Source organism: Dipodomys merriami, unplaced genomic scaffold, assembly GCF_024711535.1.
Source record: "Dipodomys merriami isolate MVZ:Mamm:240054 unplaced genomic scaffold, mDipMer1.0.p SCAF_918, whole genome shotgun sequence".
Classification (NCBI taxonomy): Eukaryota; Metazoa; Chordata; class Mammalia; order Rodentia; family Heteromyidae; genus Dipodomys; species Dipodomys merriami.
Genome location: NW_027206533.1, coordinates 27,167 through 47,388, shown reverse-complemented (window position 1 = coordinate 47,388; position 20,222 = coordinate 27,167). Strand labels below are relative to the sequence as shown.

General features: G+C 44.7%; 1 protein-coding gene and 1 long non-coding RNA gene across 3 annotated transcripts in view; one reads left to right on the top strand and one right to left on the bottom strand.

Moving 5' to 3' along the window:
• The window catches only part of LOC138821433 (pericentrin-like), a 74,417-nt gene that overhangs the window by 30,306 nt on the left and 23,889 nt on the right, over positions 1-20,222 (bottom strand). The window contains exons 7-16 of one of the 2 annotated variants that reach the window (XM_070013643.1): positions 19,491-19,523; positions 17,115-17,344; positions 16,470-16,586; positions 12,913-13,116; positions 11,195-11,365; positions 9,260-9,412; positions 6,616-7,431; positions 5,445-5,624; positions 3,613-4,293; positions 2,543-2,645 (exon numbers count right to left, since the gene is read on the bottom strand). In XM_070013643.1, coding sequence (XP_069869744.1) covers positions 2,543-2,645; positions 3,613-4,293; positions 5,445-5,624; positions 6,616-7,431; positions 9,260-9,412; positions 11,195-11,365; positions 12,913-13,116; positions 16,470-16,586; positions 17,115-17,344; positions 19,491-19,523 — 2,688 coding nt within the window. The remainder of the gene's footprint in view (positions 1-2,542; positions 2,646-3,612; positions 4,294-5,444; positions 5,625-6,615; positions 7,432-9,259; positions 9,413-11,194; positions 11,366-12,912; positions 13,117-16,469; positions 16,587-17,114; positions 17,345-19,490; positions 19,524-20,222) is intronic. The other variant, XM_070013642.1, reaches the window with a different exon arrangement.
• Positions 3,626-6,606, top strand: LOC138821434 (uncharacterized). The gene is made up of 3 exons (XR_011370157.1): positions 3,626-3,713; positions 4,030-4,131; positions 6,451-6,606. It is a non-coding gene; the product is annotated as an uncharacterized lncRNA (long non-coding RNA).

Genomic DNA, 20,222 nt, shown 5'->3' with positions numbered 1-20,222 from the left:
TGTGTCCTGTCTCCTGGCTCGTCTCCAGTCATCATGGCGTCCCAACTCAGCTCTCCATTGAAGCTGAATTGGCTTGTTGGTATTGTTTTTGTTCTCTCTTTCCTCTTTAGCATGTTTCCTAGCTGTGTTGTATGTATTTAGGGGCTGCAGGCCTTTGTAACAACGGGCACCCTGCAGCCTATTAACTGTATAATAAAGACTCCAATATTCTATCTTTCAAAATGTGGCTTCTGGGATAATTCACCCTACAACAATAAGGGGCATGCTCAGGAACTCAAAGTGGAAGAAGAGACACGCAACTGTTCAGCACAAAGGTCAGGAAATGAAGTTCAAAAAACAAAATGGAAAAAAAAAGAAACTAAAACAAAAACAAGGTGGAAGAGAGAGAAAAAAATAAACCAGTCCAAGAGTACAAATATTTCATGAACAAGAACTAGGAAGAGAAGAGAGAAAACCATGGGGAAATGATCTAAAGGTTAATAAAGAGGAGGTTCTTGACATACTCTACCCTGACCAGACAGGTCACCACAGGTCAAAGAGAACAAGCGGGCAAGGCAGTACTCCACAGCCAAGACCCAGGAGTCTACACCAAGACCAAACAATCAAGAGAATGTTCTCAGAACACTTTCTCCAGAAGCCTCTGGGTAATATGCTTCATTAAGATAAAGGACCAATAAGAAGGGACAAGGGACCGGGCACTGGTGGCCCATGCCTGTAATCCTAGCTACTCAAATACGCTAAGATCTGAGGATCACGGTTCAAAGCCAGCCCAGGCAGGAAAGTCCATGAGACTCTTATGTCCAATTAACCACCAGAGAACCCCGGAAGTGGTGCTGTGACTCAAGTGGTAGAGCACTCACCTTGAACTGAAGCGCTCACGGGCAGCACCCAGGCCCTGAGTTCAAGGCCCATGACAAAAAAAAAAAAGGGGGGACTAGGGGTCCAATGGAGTGTCCACAAAAGATGAGCAGGCAGAGAACCTGCTTTGACGAGTTAAATTGAGTAGGTAAACACAATGGCACACATGAGAAAACACCTTTAAGTGGTAGAGAGAACATGCACATGCCACTCCGCTGGGGATGGAGGACACAATGTATATACAGGCCATAGTAGAATGACAAGGAGATGGAAACATGTGGAGCTCACTACTACAGTGTCCACACATTATTTTATACCCTATGTGTGGTATGAAAATCAACCAGAATCTAGAATCAAACACAGATTCCCCATGGAGCAGCAACCCAACTGAGTCAGGGACTGACAAAAGCTGCTCATGGAATGACACATGCAGAGCCCTCAGCTGCTCAAGCCACATGCTCAGAACTTGAAGTAAAAGACAAAACAAACAGTTGCTAGTAAATGAAGATGTGGCTCAATTAGTAAGAGCATCAGCCTTGAGAAAAAAAACCAAGTGAGAGTGCAAGGCCCTGAGTTCAAGCCCCACTACCAGCATCAACACACACACACACACACACACACACACACACACACACACACACACCAGCATCAACACACACACACACACACACACACACGCACACACACACACACACATACACGCACACACACACACACACACATACACGCACACACACACAGTTGCTAGCATGATGGTACATGCCTGTATTCACAGCATTAGGTAAAATATCAGTAGTTTGAGGCCAGCCTGGGTTAGTTACATAGGGAGACCCTGCCTCAAAAAAACAAAAAATTGCTGGCATTAGCATTTTGCAAACTTTAGATTTCTAATAAATTATATCTCACTATGATCTCACACTCAAAAATCACTAAAAGTGGCAATGACTTAAAAAAAACACACAAACCAAACAAAAAAAGAAACCCAAGTGCTGACTTGGAGAAAGGAAACCATTACAGAATAAATTAATAAAATTTAACAACCAAACAAATCCAGCAAGAACCTTTACAGAGACCAAGACCAACAGATAAGAAATCGAGAACTTCTACATGGTCTCCAAGTATCTCCCACAGGTGTCCACCTCATGAAAAAATAAAAAAACTAAACATCTAGCAGACTTAACTGTAGCCATGAGGCCCACTCCAACCCCACATACCTCTGACAATGAAGCACGCCATTTACATGACCTGCACAACATACCAGATAGACGCCTGCTAAGTATCCTACTTCAAACCACTGCCCCTGCTCTTCATGAATGTCATTACTCTTTAAACCCAGAGAGGACACAGGAAACACTCCAAAAGATGGGAGGAGCAGAGACACATCATATACTTATGACCCAGGTACCCCTCTGCCTGCCCTATACCAAATACCACTTGTAAGCTGAGATGACACTGTAAGCTGGAAGGACATTACTGGGATAATCACACAATCTGAGTACCCCATCCGGCCTTGGCTCAATGTGAACTCCTGGTGCAGAACACTGCTAGACGCGTATTCCATGAAACACACGGTGCTATGAGGTCTACAACCTCTGAGCACAGGAAGGGGACACAGTGCACGTGAAGGAATTTCTTATATCATCCTGTACTCTAGAATTGATTGCCAAAAGAAAAAATAACTCACTGTTTCCACTCCCATTGCTTCTTTTTTCTAACCCGGGAGGAGGGGATCTTAATGGTTCTTGAGAATCAAACGATGTTATGACAAAGTCTTCAACGTCCTTTTCCTATTTAGATAGGCAGACTTTTAGATGGTTACAAAATAGTAACATCACATCACAGAGCCAAACTTTTCAGATGGTAATTTTCTAAGGCCAAAATTTAACATCTTCCCATAAGGAACGCAGCTCACAGCATTCAGAACTTGTGAACAGGCTGAGGTCATATGCTTCCAACTACTTAACCTGAAATACCACAGCACTTTAGGAATATTTTATATTAGCCATTAGCAAACATTCTAAGATTCTATGATACCACATGTATGGATCCCTAGATAACACGTACCCCCAAAATTACTTATTTTATCTTGATTAAGATATATACATTGTTCAAATTAATGCTAGGGAAAAATAATTGAAGTGCTCTTAAAATTAATCAGCATCATATTAAAAAAATCTGAGCCTGGAGCCAGTGGCTCACGCCTATAATCCTAGCTACTCAGGAGGCTGAGATCTGAGGATCTCGGTTCAAAGCCAGCCCGGGCAGAAAAGTCCATGAGACTCTTATCTCCAATAAACCACCAGAAAACCAGAAGTGGTGCTGCGGCTCAAGTGGTAGAGCGCTAGCCTTGAGCTGAAGAGCTGAGGGACAGCACTCAGGCCCATAGTTCAAGCCCCACGACCGAACTCCCAAAAAAAATCTGTGGCACATGAAGTATTTATGAAAATAAACCAAAAAACATTCTAGAGAAAGAATCTTTCTGCATATTACACCCCAACAATGAATATTTGACTGCACTACTCAGAATCTGCATCAGGTAACCAACACCAGGATGAGTTTCTGAGAAGGGCTACTACACCTTTCGTTTTAGACATGACTGAAGTCAGCTATGGCAATGCCTGCATCCCTAAGAAAGCCAGTCCCTCCAGGGACTGGGAGGCACCTGGCTGACAGGTGAGCCAACAATGGTGCTGTTGTGAGGCAAATGCACAGGAACTCTAGCCAGCACCTGGGTGTTGTAGAGAAGTCACCTACCGGGGCTGTCTCTCCATGGTGATGCTCAGCCGACACAGCTGCTGTCCTCTGTGGGCTCACTCCTGGGTAACAAAGCAGCTCTGAAGCATGGGCCCCCATTGGTGAGTCCATCCAGTCTTTTGGGGTGGTGTCAGCGCTGCGCAGGCTCATGGCCCCTGAGCAGGGCGTCAGGGGTAGGCTGAGCTGAGGCTCGAGGGTAGAGTCCTTCCGGAGGACTTCAGGAGAGCTCCAAGAAGACAGGTCCACGGGCCTCACTGGGTGCTTCTGGGGCTCAGCCTCCTCAGTGTGGAGGAGGGAGCTTCTGTGTATGCTGGTTTGTGAGGAAACAGGCCCATCTTGTAATGCTAGATTTTCTTGAGTGGGAAAAGCTAGGATTTTATTGTCTACCAAAAAATCTCTATTTTTATTTCCACCAAGGAGATCCTGTGTGGATTTATCAAAATCAAACATGTCAACAGGAGGCAACCCATCTGTTTCTTCACCATTATGGAAGCCATCATCTGAACCATTTTCTAACAGGTATGGCAATGTTGAGCGCTGCTGGAATTTAGGAGGCTCAGTGTCGATGTCCCAGAAGGCCATAGAACATACCAGTTGGTTCAGTTTTTCTTGAAGTTGTTTCACTTGAGCAATGAGGCTGACTTTATGCAGCTGACAATCTTCTACTTGCTTTTCCTTACCCTGTAAGTGGGGAGAATATGGACAGTGTGAAACAGCAAAATGTAAGGTGCTTTACCCTGCCTAGTGGTGACGGTGAGCTGAGTTCAGAGAGCACGTATGGGTGAGGGGCCAGGATGAAGACCTGGTAACCCTCTAGGCACTGAACATTCCAGGTCAGAACCAAGAACTAATGACCCATGCCTAAAAATCTCAGGAGGTTAAAACCTGAGGATCAAAGTTCAAAGCTAGCCCAAGAAGACAAATCCAAGAAACTCTTCTCTCCAATTAGCCATCAAAAGACTGGAACTGGAGGTATAGCTAAGTGGTAGAGCCCCACTTGGGAGTGAAAAGGCAGCACTCGTGGCCCTGAGTTCAAGTCCTAGAACCTGTGCACATGCACACACACAAGCACGCACGCGCACACAGACAGGAGTTAGTTGTAGCCTCTGTAACAAATGTCTGTTACTTGCCATCTGAGAATCCGGTTCTGCTTGTGGCGCCACAGGGTCAGCTCCCCAGCATTATAAACATGGCCCCCTTGACCCCATGAGGGCAGGAGAGACTGCACAGACTGCACTGCCTCCTGAGTGCTCAGCGGACACTCAAAACAGACTCACGCATGTTCTTTCACAAAGGCAGCCCAGATCCACATGTTGCTCTTAACATAGGTCTGGGCACTAGACTTCAAAACCTGCAAACGCTGCCTTTGCCTTCTTGCTAAATCGGAACCCTATAATAATCTAAGGACGGTGAAGTATAACTTTCTTCCCAAGAAAAGTAAAAATATGGGGGGGTAGGGAAGATCCTGAGGGTCAAAAAATAATCTGAAGCCTTCAAAGTCATTCTTGCCAGGGACAACAGTCCTGAGCCAGGGTAGAGCATGACTATAGTTCAATCCTAACATGAAAAACACCTGGCTGCTGAGACTGGGAGAAATGTGTCCTTAAATAAAGCATGCAGGAGATCTCAGACAGACAGAAGCATTAGTACGGCAGGGCAAGTGGACTCAGAACAAGCAGCTATATGCAGCCCTCAGCAAAGCAAGTCTCTTCTCTGATGTCCACTCTCTTCTGCACCTGCCTCATACTGAGCCCTGGCCCTCTTGGGATGGGCAGGCCTCCCATATTATTCCTGCAACATATATTCACACACACCCTCCCAAGCCTACAGACCTGCAACCCTTCTGGCATCCAGCTGCTGTCATCCATGTTCAAGCACATCTCACTTTTCACCAAGAGCAGCTCTGCTTCCAGCTGCCTCTGGCACACTGTGAGCACCGAGATCATATTTTCTGCTTTGTGGAGACCGGAGTCCTTTGGTGACACCAGTACTTCGGCAGGCTGCACATTGTCCTTGATCAGGAGAAATGGTAAGGATGCTTATAAAGCTATAGCCAGATGCTGCTCAACTATCCCTCAGAGCACTGAAGTACTAGGGCTGCCTATCAACAGAGACATCAGAAGAAAGGCACCCTGGCCTCTGCTTACAGCCAACTACTGGGCAGCAAGTACAACAGGCTGAAGACCGAGGTAGCAGAGCCACCTGCAGTGGGATGACCAGAGGTCTGGGGGCATCTGGGAATGGATGCTGACAGAGCAGCTAATCCCAAAGTGTTACTCAAAAGCAAACTGGAATATTTTTTGAAGTAATGCAATTCTGTTCCAAACTGAGATGAGCTTAGAACAGTTTTCATGGGAAATGCTTATTAAAAGAACCACAAAAATATAAATTAAAAATAAATAAAAGAACCACAGAGGGAAATCTATGCCAAGTAGCCTTTGCCACTGTACAGTCACCACAGCATTAAAGGAGGAGTCGTTTTAAAAGCTTAACTGACTTACAATAATCTTTTTTTTTTTTCCTTTTGCTGGTCCTGGGCTTGAACTTTGGGGTAGGCACTGTCCCTGAGCTCCTTTTTGTTCAATGCTAGTACTCTACCATTTGAGCCACAGTGCCACTTTTTTTTCCCCAGCTTTTTCTGTGATTAATTGGAGATAAGTCTCAGACTTTCCTGCCCTGGCTGGCTTTGAACCAAGACCCTCAGATCTCAGCCTCCTGAGTAGCCAGGATTACAGGCTAAAATAATAATTTCAAAGCTGTACAACATAAACCGAGTCTGATTCTCTGGGAATCCCAGAGCAGGTTCAAACTCTTTGCTCTCTTCTCTGCCCTGTCAAGATCGCCCAGTGATGGCAGCATTCCCAATACTCACCACAGAAGTCACTGAAGTTGAGAGAAAAAGGAGGAAAATACAAGCAATTCAACATCCAGTCTTCATACCCATCCCCATACCCCAGTAGCATGAGCACCCCAGCAGCTCAGTCCATAGGGAGAGAAGCCCACCTGTTCCAACAGGTCATACTGCTCAGCCTGTGTGTCCATGTGAGCATGTGGGGAGCCGCCAGGCACTCCTCCATGGGCCTGATGCTGATCCGGGTCCCCCTGGCAGCCCAGTAGCCGCTGGTACAGCAGCTGCAGCTGGCGGCTGAGACGGGCACACTGTACTCGCAGCTGCTGTAGCTCAGGAGGCTCACCTGGACCGGCCAGAGGCTGCCGTTCCAGGGCACCACGGAAGCATGTCAAGGCCAGCAGGACAGAATGCAGCTCCACCGAGTGAGCCACTCCCTGCTTGTTCATAGCGTCAATTTCCAAATCTCTCTGCACAATGATTGCTTCCTTTGCCCTCAGGACAGCTTCAAATTCCTGAATTCGGGAGGCCATCACCTCAACCTCAGCCTCCCTGAGTGTCACAATGCGTCCCAGTTCAGCCAGCTGCTGTGTGGCAGCCTCCTCTGCAGCTTGCAGGCGCTGCTGCAAAGCCTCCAGGGCCTGATTGTGCCCCTGTACCTGCTCAGCCAGCACCTGGCTCAAGACTTCCTTGGCTGAGCATGTGGCTTCAAGCTCAGCCTGCAGCGCCTGCCCACCTGGCCCCTTAGACTGGAGGCTAAGCAGCTCACTGTGAAGGCTGTCAGCTGGACAGTCACTGAGTTCATGTACCACAGGCCCCATGAGGGTCAACTCATGCTGCAGCTTCTCAATGACTTCGTGGAGCTGTTCGATTTCTTCTGTTTTGTCCTTCTGTAATCGTTCTTGGTTCTCTTGTAAATTTTCAATAATGGCTTTTAATTCTTCAACCTCAGAGCTTCTGCTGTACCCAATCTAAAGAGAAAGCACGTGTCAGAGAATGTTACTGATATTTTAACAAGAACTGCTTTGAATCTGTAAATGGTAAGAGGAAAAGATGGATGTTTTAACAGTAATAATTTTCCATATCTGAGAACACGAAATGTCTTCTCATTTTGTGTCCTCTTCAAATTCTTTACCAGTGCTCTACAGTTTTCACTGTAGAGGTCATTCACTTCCATGATCAAACATATTCCTAGATAATTTAGTTTTTATACATATTATGAATGGAACTACTTTTATGATTTTTTTCTTAGCAATCTTGTCATTAATATATAAAAAGCCACTGATATTTGGGGTAAATATTATCAAAATACATTATATGCACATATGGAAATATCACAAGTCCCTTTGTATAATACACACATACACACTCACGCTCATTAAAATTTTTCTTTTATTGACGTCAACTAGTTGTAAGGCAAATTCATTTTAACAAGTCTACTTCTTGTTCATAATCACCTTTCAACCATTCTCCCTCCTTCCAAAACTGATCTTATTCCATTTTCACACAGGTATATATTCTGTCTACATTGGTCCTCCCTCCCCATCTTCATTCATCCCCCCCCCCCACTCATGCTTACACCCTAAAAGAAATGTCTCAACCTCTTGTTGTTTGGGGGTTTTTTTAACTGTATTTTTTTGTCTTTTCTTTTTTGGTACTGGGGATCGAACCCAGGACGTTGCACTTGCTAGGCAAGCGCTTTGCCACTGAGCTACACCCCAGCCCTGTCTCAACTTCTTAATATTCCTCTTTGTTAAAGTGAATGTTCATTGTTTATTTGGATTTCATCATGGCATCTTACACATGCATATAAGCAGACCAATCTCACACACACACACACACACACACACACACACACACACACACACACACACACACACCTATGTGTGTTTACATACATATTTATATTTTAGGTCTAACTTTTACGTATGAGGGAAAACACGTCCTTTGTTCTTCTGAATTTGCCTTACTTCATTTAATATAATTGTTTCTGGGTCCATCCATTTCCCTGCAAATTACATTTTTTTTTGGGGGGGGGGTAAATCATGGGGCCTGAACTCTGGGCCTGGGTGCTGTCCCTCAGCTCTTCAGCTCAAGGCTGGTGCTCTATTACTTGAGCCACAGCACCACGTCTGGCTTTCTGGTGGTTAAATGGAGATAATAAGAGTCTCATGGACTTTCCTGCACAGGCTGGTTTTGAACCGTGATCTTCAGATCTCAGCCTCCTGAGCAGCTAGGATTACAGGCATGAGCCACCAGTGCCCTGCTCATAATTTCATTCTTTTTATGGCTGAATAATATTTTGTTGTGTATATAACACTTTTTTAAAATCACAGACCTGCTTTATGACCATGTGATACCACTACTGGCTATATAACTAAAGGAGAATAACTCAAGATAGTAAAGAAATGCTTGAATACTTAAGAGTATTGCAGCCTTGTTCATAACAGCCAAATGGTGGAATCAACAACAGACTAATGGATATGGGTAAAGAGAATGAAGGTTAGGGTTCTCACACACACATACACACAATGGAAATTACAAAGTCATAAAAATGAAATTACGCCATTTGCGGAACTGATTATCAATGTTGCAATAGGGAGCAGAGCAGAGCTCAGGATAGGGTCACCAGCACTCCACTCACAGGACTAAAAAGCTATCCCAAGCACACCCCCTGCAGCAATGCTCTGCAGGTGCAGCCCCTCTTCTGCTTTGGAAGAAAAGCTCCTGGATACCTTGTGATGCCAGCATTCACAGCATCTGCACAACTGAAGTCTCCACAGCATCTTTTCTGTTTACCTTTAAACTGGTATTTTCCTCTTGAAGTTCTTGGATGCTGACCACAGCAGGATTGTTCTGTACCTCCAGTTTTAAGTTCAGATGTAGTATTTCTTCATTTTTACGTACTAAATCAGCCTTAATATTTTCTAGCTGTTTCTTTAAGTCCAAAACCTTTCATTAAAACAAAAGAAGTTTATGGAAGTGGCTCTGTAGCTCAAGTGGTAGAGCGCTTGCCTTGAGCTGAAGAGCTGAAGGACAGCGCCCAGGCCCAGAGTTCAAGCCCCACGGCCGACCAAAAAAAAAAAAAAAAAGAATTTCTTGTATGGAAGTGGCACTGTAGCTCAAGTGGTAGAGCGCTCGTCTTGAGCTGAAGAGCTGAGGGACAGTGCCCAGGCCCAGAGTTCAAGCCCCACGGCCGACCAAAAAAAAAAACATGAAAACAAAAGAAGTTTCAAAATTTATCTAAAAATTATCTAATTACCTACTAATTAACTATCTAGCCAAATTATCTAACATAATTATTTTAATATGTTTTTTATTGTAAAGATACTGTATAGGGCTGGGAAGGTGGCTCAGTGGTAGAGCGCTTGCCTTGCATGCATGAGGCCCTGGGTTCGATTGCTCAGCACCACATAAGCAAAAAGAAAAAAGGCCAGAAGTGGAGCTGTGGCTCAAGTGGTAGAGCGCTAGCCTTGAGCTGAAGAGCTGAGGGACAGCACCCAGGCCCAGAGTTCAGGCCCCATGAACGCCCCCCTCCCCCAAAAAAAAGATACTGTATAGAAGGATTACAGTTACATGAGTAAGGTAATGAGTACATTTCCTATCAAGCATTGTCATCCCCTCTAACTGATAATTATTAAAATAGCTCAGGAGATGGGCTGGGAAGGTGGCTCAGTGGTAGAGCACTTGCCTTGCATGCCTGAGGCCCTGGGTTCGATTCCTCAGCACCACATAAGCAAAAAGAAAAAAGCCGGAAGTGGCGCTGTGGCTCAAGTGGTAGAGCGCTAGCCTTGAGCTGAAGAGCTGAGGGATAGCGCTCAGGCCCAGAGTTCAGGCCCCACGACTGGACTCCCCCCCCCCCCCCCCCCCCCGGCCAAGAAAGCTCAGGAGGAGTTAGAATACTGATATTATAAAGAATATGCCTTAGGCCAGGCACTAGTGGCTGTATACTAGTGCTACTCAGGAAGCTGAGATCTGAGGATTGTGGTTTGAAGCCAACCTGAGCAGGAAAAGTCCATGAGGTTTTCTCTAACTAACTAGTAGTAAGCTAGAAGTGGAGCTGTAGCTCAAGTGGTAGACCACTAGCCTTGAGCAGGAAAGCTCAGGGACAATACTCAGACCCTTGAGTTCAAGCACCCCCCCCAAAAAAAAAAAAAAAAAAAAAAAGGAACATATCTTAGTCACAACCCTTCTACTTGTTTTTGGACATTTAGTCTTTTTTTTTTTTTAATGCCAATATTGGGGGTTTTTTTTGTGCAGTCCCACTTGAGCGACAGCTCCACTTGCAGCTTTTTGGTGGTTAACTGGAGATGAGTCTTAGGGACTTTCCTTCCTAGGCTGGCTTCAAACTGTGATCCACAGATCTCATCCTCCTAGTAGCATGGATTACAGAAACAAATCATCAGTGTCAGGGTTGGACATCTAGTCTTCTATAAAGAAGTACCCAGGCCAGGAGTCGGTGGCTCATGCCTGTAACCGTAGCTACTCAGGAGGCTGAGATCTGAGGATCACGGTTCAAGCCAGCCTGGGCAGGAAAATCTGTGAGACTCTTATCTCCAATAAACCACTAGAAAACTGGAAGTGGTACTGTGGCTCAAGCGGTAGAGCGCTCACCTTGCGCTGAAGAGCTGAGGGACAGCGCCCAAGCCCAGAGTTCAAGCCCCACGACCGACAAAAAAAAAAGTACCCAGGGCCATAAAAGGACACGGGGTCCACACAGTCCAGGATGCTTACCTCAGTCTCACGCTGTAGGAGCTTTCTCTGTGTTGTTTCTAGCTGGACTTCTAAATCCTCAGGAGAGAATTCCAAAGGTGGCAAGGGACACTTGCCTTCACTGAGTGTAGACTGTGACATAGACATTAGCAGAGAATCACTCATCTGCTGTCTCTTTAGTGCCTCTTTATCCTATTGAAGGGAGAAGTGGAAATGTATGAGACTAACACTTAGGGAATCAAGGACTTCAGATTTCTGTCAAAGTATAAACCATGCTCATCAATCCTGAGGCAGCGGGTCCCCCATACACACCTATGTTCACTCCCGTTCACTCCCCTTTCTAGACAACACATGCTAGACAGAGCCCTCTGGGCTCTTGCTGAGACCCATGTGGTAAAGAGTCACAGGGCCTACCCATGACTCCAGTATGAGAAATTTTCCGTAACTTTAACAAAGTAAGAAAATATGTACCAGACTACAATTAAAATATTGAAAAGAAGTTAACAAAGTATGGCTGAAGCTACATCCATATGATAAATATTAACAACACTGAAAAAGTTCCCACCAAACAGCTAATATGGAGAAAATGTCATAAAATATTAGGTGGGGAATAAACAAATCGGCAAGTGCAGTTAAGTGATTCAACTTGGAGGGGAAATGGTTTTTTTCTGTACCTCTATCTAGCACTTTACCTCTGTGAATGTTTGCTGAGTGAATGAATGAGAAGGGTGAACAGCCCTAAAGCAAACCAGCTGGGAAACAGAGCAGGGTCCCTGCAGGTCAGGCTATACAGAGCATCAGGAGACAAGTGGGGATGTGAAGGCACCAGTCAGATGCATGGAAGCAGCAGGATATATCTGAGTCAAACTACTGATTCTCAAATGAAATTTCTCCTTGGGCACCATTTTTGTTTTTTATTTCTTATTTTCATTTTTGGTGGCAAGAAGTTTAAACTCAACTCAGGGTCTGTGCTTGTACTCCACAATTTGGGTCCCACCCTCAGCACCTCTTTTTTTGGAGGAGAGGGAGTGTCAAAGCTTGAGCTCAAGAACCTCCAGTTCTCCCTTAACTTTATTGCCCACAATTGGAGCTCTACCATTTGAGTCACACTTCCAGTCTAGCATTTTGCTGATGATTTGAAAATGTAGTCTCAGGCTTATTTGCCTAGTGGCTTTGAACCACTTTCCAAAAGGTCTTGGTGGTGAAGATTACAGGCATGAACCACCAATATCTGGCTGTTTTAATTTTAGAATAGGGTCCCCAATTTTTTTCTCCAGGGCTAGCGAGGCTAGACCGAGACCTCTTCTCCCCATCAATGCTTCTAGCAAAGCTGGGTAACAGGTACGCATCATCACGCTTGCTTCATAACTGAGATGGGGTCTGGCTAACTTTTGCCCTAGGTTAGCCTTAAACCACAACTCTCCTTAAGTTCTACCTCCCAAGTGTCTGGCATGTCGTTTGACCTTACTTTTCAAGCCGCTTTTTAGACTTCAGTGACAAAAATAAATGAAATGTCAAAAGTTCAATTCCTGAACTCAAAAAGCAGGTGCACCTGGAAGATGTAGTCCTGAAAAAGTAGGTGCTCTGGTCTAGAGCCACCAAGGACGTCTGCCAGGCCTTCCACCACTGGATCCTGCTGTGACTCAGTGGTCAGAGAGTACGGTCCACGCCCCTGGGCCATCCAACCCATCCTGTCCCCAGATGCCCGCTACACCCAATGAGGATGCACAATACTTTACTTGCAGTTCTTTCACAGTTTTTTTCTGCTTTTCTAGTTCTTCCTGGAGCTGGGCCATTTGTCTTTGGGTGTTGGCATGTGTCGCCTCAAGGTATTTAATTTCTTCTTCCTGGGTCAGAAGTTGTCGATCTGCCAACTCTTTTTTTATGACCAATTCATTAAATCCATCTGATTTTTCTCGCAGTTTTTCTTGTAACAATTCAATCTAAGAATAAAAAATGTGTAAAAAATACAAGAGACCATTAAAAAGATACCTGCTTCCAAATAAAAAGTCCCAATATAACTGATAAGAGAAAACGAATACCGTTTCTTTAGATCAAGGTGCACTAAACCTAAAGAAAGACTAGCATATTTGTCCAGGCGGGCTTTGAACCATGATTCTCAGATCTCACCTCCTGGGGTAGCTAGGCTTACAAGCATGAGCCACTGGTACCTGCATTTATTTCCATAAAGTTTTCACTTAATTGTTATTTAGGGTACAAACATGCTCAAGTTCACTATAGTTAATCAGCTAGGCCAGTCCCATGCTACCACAGAACCAAGGTGGATGGAGTCTATACCTGCTCAGATTTCTCTTTGATCTTTAATTACAGTAAGGATTCATATTCATCAAACAGCATTTAAGCGACTTGAGAAATAGTTACTGACCCAAGACTATATTCATGAAGCTTTCTACAGAATAAAGAAGAGTTATCTATGAGTTTATAATGTAGGAGAAAGTGTGGGTAATAAAAGAAACAAAGACTTTTGGAGGTTAAAAAAAAAAAAGACTAGGGCATGGTTAAAGACAGTCTTTTATTAAAGACACAAAAAGAGCAACTAAAAAAAAACATAAAATGAAAGTTATTCTGACAAAGGAACACAATAGTATTTCAAAACTTAAAAAAAAAAAAAAAGCTAACAGTGACCATAGCAACAATTTGGATGAACCAGAGAATTACAAAGAATGGGGGGAAAAAAATCTCAACCCAAAAAGCTAATACAAAACTCTATTTTTTTAAAATTTTTTTTATTGTCAAGGTGACGTACAGAGGGGTTACAGTTACATAAAGGTAGTGATTACACTTCTTGTCTAACTTGTTACCCTTCCCTCATTTTTCTCCCTCTTTTCCTCCTCCTCACCCCCCCATTGCACAGATTATTTCCAATATATTGTCTTAGGAGTATCGTTGTTACATAGGTTCCCCCCGCCCTTTGTCCTTTGTCTCACCACTTTGTTATTCCCCTTCAATTCAGATGAACATAATTACAATACCAAGGGTACCAAAATCGAACACAACAGGGGATAAACCATAGGGGGAAAACACAAAAAGAAAAAAGAAATCACAGTACATTGAGAACAACATCATATTAAGTGAAGTAAGCCAGACCCAAAGAAACATAGGTTCCATGTGCTCCCTTATTTGTAATAATTAGTATACAACTAGGATAATCTTAGCAGATAAACAGAATAGCTCAATAGCTATGTACATATGGCCATATAAGATGATACTAAGTGAAATGAATTTCAAGACATGGACACAAGAGGTTCTTCTTTGTTGTTCTCAACATGATTCCATTTCTTTTTTTTTGGGGTCCAGTCTTGGGGCCTGAACTCTGGGCCTTGGCACTGTCCCTCAGCTCTTCAGCTCAAGGCTAGCGCTCTACCACTTGAGCCACAGCGCCACTTCCAGCTTTTTTCTTTTTTGCTTATGTGGTGCTGAGGAATCGAACCCAGGGCCTCATGCATGCAAGGCAAGTGCTCTACCACTGAGCCACCTTCCCAGCCCACGATTCCATTTCTATGTTATTCAAATAATAAAATTACAAAGTACAACAGATTGGTGGCTGCTAGTTATTGGAAGGGATGTTGTGAAGAGAGGCAGTGGGAGACTTCACTATACCTTGCTGACACTGGCTTGTGCTCCTGGAGTCTAATTCTGCAGGATGTGGCCATAGGGTACAAGTACCTCTCTGAGCCTTACGTTTGTGTGCGCATGCACGTGTGTGTACATGCATGTACTCACTCACACACAGGTCCTGGAGATTGAACTCAGGGCCTGGATGCTGTCCCTGAGCTTTTTTGCTCAAGGCTAACGCTCCACTACTTGAGCCATAGCTCCACTTCTAATTTTCTGGTGGTTCACTAGAGATAAGAGTCTCATGGACTTTATTTCCTGGACTGGCTTTGAACCATGACCCTCAGATCTCAGTCTCCTGAGAAGCTGGGATTATAGGTATGAGCCACTAGTGTCTGGCTCTGAGTCTTACTTCTTACAACGGTATGAAAATCTATCATTCCCCCAAAATGAGCTTAATTTAAAAAATGAATAAGAAAATCAACTACAGCTACCTCAGAAAAAAAGGTCACTGCACAGCAAAGAAATAAGCTGGCACACAAGACCCAACCCACCATACAGGTAGCCCCATAGCAGGTAGCCCCTAAACATAGCCATCTACCTCCTCATCCAGCTGTGAGCATGGATATATGTATGTATATATACATATGTGTATATATAGAGAGAAGAAAAGAAATTGCATGCATGTATTTGTGTGTATACATATGTGTGTATATGTGTAGGTGTATACATACACATAGGTATACACAAACACAGAGAAGGAAAAAAGGAAAGGAAAAAAAAATAAAAAACACTGTAGAAACCAGGTGAGGTAGCTCAATCCTGCAATTCTAGCTACTCAGGAAGCTGAGATTAGGCACAACAGTTTAAAGCCAGCCTGGGCATACAAGTTCTCAACATTCTACCTCATTCAACAGCTGGGTACTGTGGTGAAGGACTGTTATGGAGGAAGCACAATGGTTGGGTATGGTGGCAAACTCTTGTCATCCTCAGCACAAGTAGAGAGACCGCAGCCCAGGGCAGCCTGAACATAAAGTAAGACTTTACCTTAAAAATAAGCAAGGCAAAAAGAGACTGGCAGCCTAGCTCTCAAGTGATAGAGCACCTATCTTTTGCAAGAACAAGGACCTGAGTTCAAGACCTAGTACCACCAGAAATATTTACTAAAAGCTATAGAAAGGCCAGGTGCTGGTGGCTCACGCCTGTAATCCTAGCTACTCAGGAGGCTGAGATCTGAGGATTCAGTTCAAAGCCAGCCAAGAAAGGAAAGGGAAAGGAAAGTCCATGAGACTCTTATCTCCAATTAACCACCAGAAAACTGGAAGTGGGGCTGTGGCTCAAGTAGAACACTAGACTTCAGCTAAAAAGAGCTCGGAGACAGTGCCCAGGCCCTGAGTTTAAGCCCACAGCAACAACAAAAACAGCTGTAAAAAAGCCAGGGATCAGTGGCTCATACCCTGTAATCCTAGCTACTTGAGAAGATGAGATATGAGGATTGTGGTTTAAGACCAGTCCAACAATAAACATCAATCTCAACCAATAGCTTGGCATGATGGTGCAGGCCTATCATACTAGCTGTGTGAGATGCTAAGATCAGAAGGACTGAAGTTTCAGGACAGCCTCAGTAGAAAGTCCAAAAGACTGAAAAGTCAAAAAGGAAAGAAAAACACCCACAAAACTATACACATTAGCTACTGCATAGACACAGCACACACTCTACCTGGCTATCAAGGTTATCTGGCAGCCGTGGCCGGGCTGACTGGCGGAGCTGCTCCTCCAGCCTCTGGATCTCCTGCTGGAACTCTTCACGCTCATGTTCACGCTCAACAGCCTGCTCCTGCAACAACGAGTGGTCACACATTAGAACCCTCCCATTGGAAAGCCTGTAACAAACCTCAGAGCCAAGGAATATGGCCAGCAGTATACACACGTCCACCCACCAGTAACAGCTTCTTCACCACCGTCATTTCACAAAATGGAGCTAAGTAAAGAGGAATGGCCTTTTAGATTTAATGTGAAGGAAGCCTGGAGAAGAGAACATTTTGAAGCTTGTGGACAAGAAGCTTCAGTAAGCACAGATGGCACTAAACAGGGTGTGTCCTCCAACAAGGGAAGGCCACACACACACACACACACACACACCCCAGATGCAAGACTAAAACTCAACTGCTAAAAACTTCTCCCATGATAGTAAGAGGGAACACGAGATTGACAGAATTCCCTCACAACCAGCTTATGAAATCAAATAAGAAACAGTGCCAATCAGTGCACCATGGCATTTATTTTGAATGGCATATTATAGAAGCTTCTCGTGCCATCTTGAAACTTAGTGATGTAAATAAAATTTATTATCCAGAGGTCTTACGTCCATGAACTGCCGCTGGCTACGCAAATGCTTATCCAGGGCAAGTAACTGCTGCTTTAGCGTGGCCACCTCCTCGGCCTGCTGGGCACAGCCCTGGTGCTGTGAGAGCTGGTCCTCCAACTCTGACTCCAAGATCTTCATCTGAGACAGCAGAGATGCCTGGTCCTTCTCCGACTGCTTCCTGGCCTCTGACTGCTCCCTGGTTAGAGATTCCATTTCCTTCTGTAGTGCTAAGAGTGCCAAGAAAACAAGTCAGGGCCCAGGAAATGTGTACACCCTCATGATGACAATACACAGAAGAGTGCCGGACTTTGATGGGCTGCTCACTGGGACTCAAACTGGGCTGATAGAAGTTACCAGGAAAGAACAGTTTGGCCACCCTGGAGAGTACACCCAAGCAGGCCTGTAAAGCTACTAACCCTGACTTCTATCAGGCAGGCCCACCTGGATGCCTTTTGCATGGTATCACAGGGCTGTGATACTATGGGGGCTGGAACCAGCCTGTCTTTGTCTCCAGACCCACATCTCAATAGATGCAAGGCTTTCTCAGACATCCTCTCAAAATAAAGACAAATGTGAAACATACCCATCACCCCAGCTGCCTCAAGCAGGCTGACTGAGGGCCAGGTTCAAGTCCAGGCAAGAAGTCACACCCCACTTCAAAAATAACCCGGTGCAAAAAAGACTGATGATGTGACTCAGGGATAAAGCACCTGTCAAGCAAGATAACTTAAAAAAAACAACAGGCTGTCATACCTATCATCCTAACTACATACAAAGCTAAGATCTGAGGATCATGGTTCGAAGCCAGCTGGGGCAGAGAAGTCTATGAGATTCTTACCTCCAGTAAGAACTAAAAAAGCTGCCAGCACCAGTGGCTCACACCTATAATCCTACCTACTCAGGAGGCTGAGATCTGAGGACCGTGGTTCAAAGCTAGCCTGGGCAGAAAAGTCCCTGAGACTCTTATCTCCAATTAACCACCAGAAAACCAGAAATGGTGCTGTGACTCAAGTGGTAGAGTGTCTTGAGCTGAAGAGCTCAGGGAAAGTGCCTAGGCCCAGAGTTCAAGCGCCACAATCAGAACAAAAAAACAAAAACAAAAACAAAAACAAAAAAAACAAAACACTAAAAAAGCTCAGTAACAGCACCTAGACCCTGAGTTCAAGTCCCAGGACTGGCAGTTTAAAAAAAGCTAAAATATTGTCTACAAATTTTCTTACATTTCACTAGTTTTCAAAAAGGCCAATCCTTTATGACAAATCAATACTATTAGCATAACATTCTCAAAAAACTTTCATGCAAAGAAATCAGCAATTACTGAAAGTTAGCTTTAAACATGCAGTTATAATTTTCAGTTCAGGAAAAGGGCCTAAACATGGCCACTCTTAACAGCACTACTAGTTCAAGGAGACAAACACAGACTCCAGCTAAGCCCAGACACTAGAGGGTAGAGGACCACCCCCCCTCCCTGCCCTCAGCCCCTTCCATGCAAGGTCATGGGACATAGTAGCCATGTAAATGTATCAAAATCGGGGGTGGGGGGGCTAGGAAAACAAGGGGGCTAGGAAGGTGGCTCAGTGGTAGAGCGCTTGCCTTGCATGCATGAGGCCCTGGGTTCGATTCCTCAGCACCATATAAGCAAATAGAAAGCTGGAAATGGCGCTGTGGCTCAAGTGGTAGAGCGCTAGCCTTGAGCTGAAGAGCTGAGGGACAGTACCCAGGCCCAGAGTTCAGGCCCCACGACTGGACCCAAAAAAAAAAAAAAAGAAAGAAAGAAAGAAAGAAAATCAGACAAGGCACAGAGCACAGGGTGGCCCAGTCCCTCCCCTGAAGACCTTCCAGAAGGCTCCACTGAGAAACTGGCCCAACAATCACCACCACTGATGTCAATTCCTGCAACACAGTCCACACAGGGCTTATAGTAAATACAGTCGTCATTAGAGAAATACTTATGTCTTGAAGCTTTAAAATGGTAAAAAAAAAACTTGGCCAATTTTTGTAAATAAATAGTAAAGACTGCAGTATCCAGCCAGGTGCTGGGGGCTCATGCCTGTAATCCTAGCTACTCAGGAACCTGGATCTGAGGATTGCAGTTTGAAGCCAGCCCAGGCAGGAAGGTCTATGAGACTCTTATCTCCAATTAATCACCTGAAAACTGGAAGCAGAGCTAAGGCCCAAGTGGTAGTGTTAGCTTGAGCATTAAAAACTCAGGGACAGCACCCTGAGTTCAAACCCTATGACAAGAAAAAAAAAAAAAAGGATTACAGTATCCTTTTAACAGTTTAGCTCTCAAGTACATTTTAGTAAGTAATTTGTAAAATCTGATGCAAACATAGAGGACATCGTGCAGAAATCACATTTGTCTTTACAAACCTGAGTTCTTGTGGGCAGCAGAGGCAGGCATGCCTACAAAGGGGAAACACAGTGCATCACAGAGAGGGAAACAGAAGATGGGGCCAACCATGGTAGGGACAGCAGCACTCAGGCAGCACTCGAACCCCACACAACCATGACACCACTGGGCTGCTCCCTTGTGGTTTCAGGGGTTGGTGCCCGGGGATCGTGTGCTCATTTCCAAGAAAACAAACAGGACAGATGCATCTTCCTGAGGTTGACCACAACGCATACTCCATAGTTAAAAGTAGGAGAGAGGAGGCAGAGCTACAGTTCCCCATGAATCCCAAGGTTCCTAGGAAATCAGTCCATGTTCACCAAACAGGGGGGGAAACCTATGGCCAGGGAAACTGAAGACACGGTGCTCACTGTTGGCCCCAGGAAGCTGGGCTTCCTGGGTGTGAACGTGAACAGACAGTACTAAAGCTTTAGAGGCCAGGGTGAGAGGTAAGGCAGAGGAAATAAACTGCCAAAATGAAAGCCATCTAAGAAGACTCCAGAAAAGTGACAATAGCTTCACAGTGACAAAGCACACAGAAGGGCAGCTCAAGATAGGAAGAGTTCCTGGAGATATTCCTACAGTGGCTGACCTAAGCCCAGCCTCTGCCAAGGACCTGCAGATCAGTCCTACATAGAAGCTCAGGCCCTACAGAGCAGAGCTACAGGGCAGCACAGAAACCCAGCTGCAGCCCAATATGGTATCTAACTATC